This window comes from Morone saxatilis, unplaced genomic scaffold, assembly GCF_004916995.1.
Source record: "Morone saxatilis isolate NCDOM2014 unplaced genomic scaffold, NCSU_SB_2.0 Contig9, whole genome shotgun sequence".
NCBI classification, from domain to species: Eukaryota; Metazoa; Chordata; class Actinopteri; family Moronidae; genus Morone; species Morone saxatilis.
Window position 1 is genome coordinate 12280728 of NW_023340268.1, and position 7251 is coordinate 12287978.

The 7251-nt window shown below is 38.6% G+C and overlaps 1 protein-coding gene and 1 long non-coding RNA gene across 2 annotated transcripts in view; both read right to left on the minus strand.

The window, feature by feature from the left end:
• LOC118343192 overlaps nucleotides 1–980 on the minus strand; it is a 12400-nt gene extending 11420 nt beyond the window's left edge. Inside the window, exon 1 of the mRNA XM_035681949.1 lies at nucleotides 968–980. Within this exon, the coding sequence (XP_035537842.1) occupies nucleotides 968–980 (13 nt within the window). The remainder of the gene's footprint in view (nucleotides 1–967) is intronic.
• Nucleotides 981–2549: 1569 nt separating this feature from the next.
• LOC118342768 overlaps nucleotides 2550–7251 on the minus strand; it is a 12736-nt gene continuing 8034 nt past the window's right edge. Inside the window, exons 4-5 of the long non-coding RNA XR_004797501.1 lie at nucleotides 3202–3338; nucleotides 2550–2666 (exon numbers count right to left, since the gene is read on the minus strand). This is a non-coding gene — a long non-coding RNA (uncharacterized LOC118342768). The remainder of the gene's footprint in view (nucleotides 2667–3201; nucleotides 3339–7251) is intronic.

The window sequence follows — 7251 nt, forward strand, 5'->3', positions numbered from 1 at the left end:
TTTTATTTCCAGGTATTTACATCTGGATCTGATACACAACTTAGAAGATAGCATTATTTGTTACGGAACACCAACTTTTTTAGGTGAGCAAAAGTGTTGTAACAGATGGACTTAATAGATTAAAGTGAATAAGACTTAATATTTAGTTGCAATCCTTTGCAACTGCATCAAGCCTGTGACTCACTGACATCACCAAACTTTTGTATTCTTCTTTTGTGATGCTTTTCCAGGCGTTTGTTTTGGGGGCTTACTCCCTTCAGTCTCCTCTTTAGCAGGTAAAATGCTCTATAGGGTTTAGGTCTGGAGATCGACTTGGCCAGTCTAAAACCTTCCACTTCTTGCACCTAATGTGTGCAGTGTGTTTTGGGTCATTATCTGGCTGCATGATGAAGGATCTCCCAATCAGTTTGGTTGCTGGTTGTTTCTTTCTTTAAATTGGCAACATGTTTCTGTAGACTTCGGAGTTCATTTTGCTGCTGCCATCATGGGTTACATCATCATTGAAGATTAATGAGCCCGTCCCAGAAGAAGACATTACCTCCACTGTGTTTCACAGATGAGCTTGTATGTTTGGGATCATGAAGAGATCCTTTCTTTCTCCAAACTTTAGCCTTTCCATCACTTTGGTAAATGTTAATCTTTGTCTCATCAGCCTCTGTACTTTTGTTCATGAAGTCTTCTGCGAACAGTATATTGTGATAGCTTCACTCCTGCCCTCTGGAGGTTCTAGTTGATGTCACTAACAATTGTTTTAGGGTCTTTTACAGCTCTCACAATGTTTCTGTCATCAACTGCTGCTGTTTTCCTTGGTCTATTTTGCATCTTCTCTCAGCTTCACAATTGCTTGTTTTTCACCCATAGACAGCTCTCTGGTTTTCATGTTGGTTACACCTCTAACTATAAATGCAGTATGCACAGGCAAAACCCAAATCTGAAACTGAGCATAGACATTCAGCGCAAAACACACCTGTCAACCACATGTTCCAATACTTTTGCTCACATGAAAAATGGATGGGTTCAAACAAAAGGTGCTAACTTCTAAGTTGTGTATCAGGTCCAGACGTAGCTGGGAAAAAAAGCTGAAATGTTGACCTCTTGTCTCATATTCATCTTTTGATGTCAAACCCATATACCAGCATGTAAACATTCTGTAGGCTATAAAACTGGGAAGGTAATTTCATATCTATTCATTCATGTTAGACAGACAGGACAGACAGACAGACAGACAGAGAGACAGACCAGACAGGACAGGACAGACAGACAGACAGACAGACAGACAGACAGACAGACAGACAAAGACAGACAGACAGAAGACAGACAGACAAGATCAGACAGATCATGATCAGATGATCAGACAGACAGCAGACAGACAGACACGGACAAAGGACAGACGCTGTTTTTGGTTGATTCTGGTGAAGGCGGGTAGGTCTAACCTCTACACTAAATCGTAGTTTATGAGTAAAAAGTTATGGAGAAACATTATTCCTACAAATCCTGTCAATTAGCTCCATTAGGGCTCTCATATTTTCACTGAAAGTCCGCCATACGCTGTGGGGAGAATGAGCGGCATCATTGTCAGTAACATACATTTAATACAATTCTGAAACAAATATGCGCCATGGAAAAGTATCATTATACTTCAGAGTAGGTACTTTCCCTATGAGCTTTTTCAACAGAATTTCATGGTAAACCAACATCTGCAAAGACCGAAAATGTGGAAACTGATAACCAACCGTATACTTGGCGGATAATCGTCTCGTGAGCATGAAAGCAAACACCCAATTCACAATACACTGAGGTTCTATTTGGGAACCAAATACACCTTAAACCTCCCTCCCTATGTGTGAAAAACAAGATGTTTACACATGGAATGCGTATTCGGTGTGCAGGAAAACTCCAGATTAGGAAGCTGTGGTGGTTAGGGAAGGCGTCTCTGCTTTATGTTATGTGTTACAGGTAAAAAAGACAGCTAGTTCCATAACAGGAAATTCTGTCAGTTTTGTAGCCTATAGAACGTTTACATGCTAACTCACTTGTTTTTGTTTGATAAAGTCCTAAACCAAAGCAAGAAGAGTGGCGGACCTTTTCTTTTTCAGTCATCCATAGACCAACTTTTGGCAGCCACGAAAATACACCAAAACTGCTCCTAGTAATAAATATTTCAGCTGAGGTCACAGAGTGTGAGTAAATCCAGATGGTATTCACCTTCGTGGCCCATATTTTATGGAAAGAAAAACAAGACTATTACGGAATCTTAATGAGAATGAATTTGGCGTGAAGGATCAGTGTCCAGGTGTATGAAGTCTGGGTAAGGAGGAACGTCCCAGGATAGTAGATGATACATTAATTTTACAAACACGAAGTAGTAAACCCAAGACATGATCAAAGATGTATATGTTCTCCTGTTACTGTCTCATCACATAGTCCATTGTCAGAAGAATATAAAAGGATGAAACCTTGCATTCTGTATTGATACATTATAAACTTTATGTGGTGTGAAGCTGCCTGATTCAATTAGTAATTTATATTCCAGACCTCCGGTTACCAACCTGCAGGTGTCCAGGCCATTTTTTGTGTACTTCCTTTGTGAGCTCAGGCCTGAGAATGACACTCGTATTCATGCTGGGGAGCCAGGAGAAACTCAGTACATTGGGGTCCATGTAGTTCTGAAATAACCAAAATTCAAATTAAATTGTGCTTTTGAGGTATATTTTCTCCTGATAACACAAACATGAAGACTCTCTCTCTGTGTGAAAAACATATGATGTACACATAATGGTATGCAGTGCCTCTCACTATAAGTGTGGAGGAGAATTCCATATTAAAAGTGTATGTAAGGAACATCTTATTTAGGATATGTGTAGGTAAAAAGACAGTTATGTTCATCTTATGTTTCTATATAAGGAGATAAAGTGTGAGCTGGAGCGATTCTCATAGCAGGAAATTCCGTCATTTTTGTAACCTACAGAATGTTTACATGCCAGTATAAAAGAGCTGGACTCGAAAGAGAAAATTCGGCCAGAAGATGCATCTGACACACTCACTTGTTATTGTTTAATAAAGTCCTAAATTAAAGCAAGACGAGTGGCGGACCTTTTCTTTTTCAGTCATCCACAGACCAACTTTTGGCAGCCGCAGAAATACACCACATTTTCAAATGTATAAAACATTGGTTCATTTTTATTATGTTCGGTTACTTACAAAGTAGTTGCTGCAGTGGTCACTAGAAGAGAGGTGGCGTGCAATATTGTCTGGTCGACACTTTTCCTCACAGACATGGCACAAGTAAAAATAGATCTTTGTGTCTAGGCTGAAACAAAAAGTCAGCAGAGACAAGCCTGGAAGAAAGTACATTTAAAATAGAATAATTAATTCCAAATATTTCCTCATAACAGAGAATAAATTATTTCTCCTTTTATTTCCGGCTATGTTGATAAGGTATATGATCCTGTGAGATTACTTGTCAAGATAATCTGCCAAATTTAAACACATGGAATCAACTTGAAACTCTGTAAAGCAATGTGTCTGTTACACACACTGGATGTATTATCCTCAGGTCAGGAATGAAGGCCACTTACAAGCTTTTTCTAGAGCTTTTTAAGTACTGTTTTGTCAAACTACTATTCGTAAGGTCAAGAATGTACTTGCGCTTAACAAACCTATGGTGCGCTGTTTGGCTTGCTTATCCATCCCAGTAATGTAGGGAAAGAAGCCTGTAGAGCAAATGACAATGAAAGAAAGAAAGAAAGAAATATTACACTTCAGCTACTCAGATCAGCCCACACTAGTCTAATCCTAAACTTCAAATTAACAGGTGAAGTGATGGACATTGACAGTGAAATTGTTGTATTAATAACTGTGTTATCAGTTTGAACAATCGCAGTCTAAATAGTTTAAAGATCTTCTTCTACAATAGATTAATGACATCCTTATAGAGAACAAGTGCCACCAGCTGTTTGTCTTGAGCCAACTCTTTGTTTGCACGACTAAAGGATGAAAACGCAAAATAATTCACTTTTTCTTTTGAAAATTCAATAAAAAAAAAATCTTGCTGCATTCACATGGAAACCCGACTAGAGAGGAGGGAATGAATCGTACAAGTGGGCACAAACTTTTAGAGAGCCTGTTAATAATGATAATAATGATAATAATGATAATAATGTCACATTTGGTAAAGCGTGAAGCATGTTGTGTGAGGAAAGGGGGTTTCTGTCAGACAATCCAAAAGGCTTTGAGGTTCCTTGTGGAGTTTTTGTCGACTAGAAGTGCTATGGAGCTGTTTTTTAATCTTTCTGAACCTGAATCCAGTATAAAATCAACTTATCAGAGCCAAACCAAATCTCCTTAAGTTTAACTTTCATTGTTTGCAATGATAAAAGTTATACATAAGTACAACTTTTTTTTTTTAAAGTATTTTTTGGGGCTTTTATTGCTTTTATGATAGTGAGGACAGCTGAGACAGACAGGAAACCACAAGAGATGAGGGGATGACACGCAGCAAAGGTCCCAAGGTCGGATTCGAACCCTGGGTCACTGCAGCAAGGATTTAGTTTGTGAACACAGATTGTCTGTGTTCACAAACTAAATGTAAAAACTACTAAAACTAAAAGTATTAGGACACAGCTTTGCAAACGTGGAACAGGGAAATGCATTCAACATATCTTTTAGACAGTACACAAGAACTTGTACAAGCACCGTAAACACTAGCAAACAAGAAGAAAAAGAAGCAGGCTTACCACAACCCTTGAATGTATCTAAACAGGTAAAAGAAAGAAAAGAATTAGTGAACTGGACACTGAATATAAGTAACACATTTATTGATTCCAGAAACAAAAGAAAACACATAGTAAACAAAAATGAGAGCCTGTTTATACCTGAGGGCTGTACTACAAAGGGAGTTTAATCCACACAGATTTAATTCAGGGTTATTAAGGAAAGTCAGGGTTGACAAACTCTGGATTCGTTTTCCGTTTTTTGATTCTGACGCCAAAAACAGACAGACAAAAAAGAAATTTATGTCGTTGGGTTTTTTTAAAGGACAAATTAATTACAGTTTATCAGAGGATACCCAGAAACACGTTCAGCAAGACAGGCAGTTTTTTTCATAATGGCACATGCTCTTTATTTGTCCCCAGTGTGTCCCCAGCATTATGATAATATCAGGCTATGTGGAGATTACATAAAAGTTAATGGCCAAATCTCACCGTGGGGACCAACAAAGCCAGAAAGGCTTGTCACATTGTTTCTCTTTCCACTTTTTTCTCAGCAAGATTATGGGCGGAGGAGAAATGATTTATAGTAAAGCTGAGTTAACCACAAAGATAACTTGCTCTGAGAAGTTCAGACAAGGAGCAATGACAAAGTTACTCCAGAGTTACCTGGATAAGTTACCCAGCTTCATAGTACAGCCTCTGGTATTATGTCTTGGGTGATCAAATCACAAGTGGACAGTTCTAAATACAAGTTTTAATGACCACGAGACGCATTGTGATCACATCACTCAAACCACTTGCTCAGGTGGTCTAGGACACATTTGACCACATATTTATTAGGGCTGCTCGATTATGGAAAAAATCATAATCACGATTATTTGGGTCAAAATTGAAATCACGATTATTCAAACGATTATTTTCTTAAACATGCTGCATTTATTGGACATTTGCAAAAACACTTTTGCAAGGAATCCTCAGTTACACTTTCCTTTCCCATAAACATTTGTAAGTTCTCTCGTTACCTTTTTAAACGAAAACAAGCGTAACAGGGAGAAGACTGCATCTAGTGTCGCGACCACCAGCGCAGTATAAATAGTTACGGCGCTCCCGTGACTTCACATTGTCGCGCGACAGGGTCCGGAACGGCGAGTATACCGAGCATGACTCGTGTGCAGTGCATGCTGTGGGGGAGGGACGGAAATACGCATGCGCGAAATACGCAGACTGTATACAACGTTGCACAACAGAAAATGAAAAAAAATCGTTTCCCCCCGATTTTATTAGTTTTGAGATCGTTTGGCCCCAAAATCGTAATCATGAATTTTTCGATTAATTGAGCAGCCTTAATACCAGTGCTGGGTAAACATAAAAATAAAACAAACTACAGACTTAAGCATCTCTGCCTTGTTGCAGCTCAGTCTATTTCTCTTATCATCATCAGCCACTCACTGTCCGTACTGCTGCATGGAGTACATATGCATTTGTGTGCAATTTGTGCCAGTGCTGGAAAACGGAGGTAATTATTTCTCCAATATCCAAGTAGGAAATAACTAGCACAACATGTATCCAGCACAAAATTGATTTGTTACAACAGATAAATATTGGCCACTGATACCGGTGCATGTGCAGATAGGTAGTCAGTCAACAAGGCGAATGCATTCCTAAGAATTGGTGTTGATGTCAAATTGTGTTGTGTGCTCTCTGTATATATTGGTTCGCAGCTAAATACTGGAATGTCACAGATGGATAGGTTTGATTTTGAATTGACATAAACAAAGGGCATATCCATTTTATCCTATCAATTAAAAAACCTACTGCTGATATATATCGCTGTCATTTTTTGGGTGATTTAGTTTTGCCTTTTTATATCTTTTCCAATTGGCATCAACTTATCTACCTTGTATCTGTTCTATTGTACTTTTTTATTAGTTTTACACTGATGCTAAGCTTCAATTTCACTGTTACAAAACAAGTTCTTCACTGAAGTAGGAAGAAACATTGAAGCATTATTTGACTGACTAACAAGCCATATTGAAAGAGGACTGCATCTTTTTCAAGGCCAAACTCCTTTGCCTGCCTCCCTCTTCCATGCACTTAAGTGGGTCTATCATTATTCAGAATTTTAATAGTGGATGTTGAAGCAGTAGTAACTATACATACTGTGGGCCCCCAGCTAAACATAGGTTGTTGTACTGTATTATGATGAGGCCATGCTATTAAAAGCAAACATTCACTCTAAGCATCTGTTTTCCAATTCTGTTCATTCAGAATAATTATTAACAGACAGAGATTACTTACTGTATCAACATTATTAACAGGGGAAAAAAGAGTGTTGACAGAAAGGGGTGATTGTCTTTAAAACTAGGTCTATACACAATGTCAGTATGTGTCATCTTCATTTGCTGTGTAAAATGGTATTCCAGCTAGTCTGGGGCCGTGTGTATGACAGCATGGTGTTCATTAGCGTCACGATAACAGAATCTGCTTCCTTTCTGTGGTGTTGCAGAGTCATGTGGCCATCCACAGGCCTGTGTGGGGC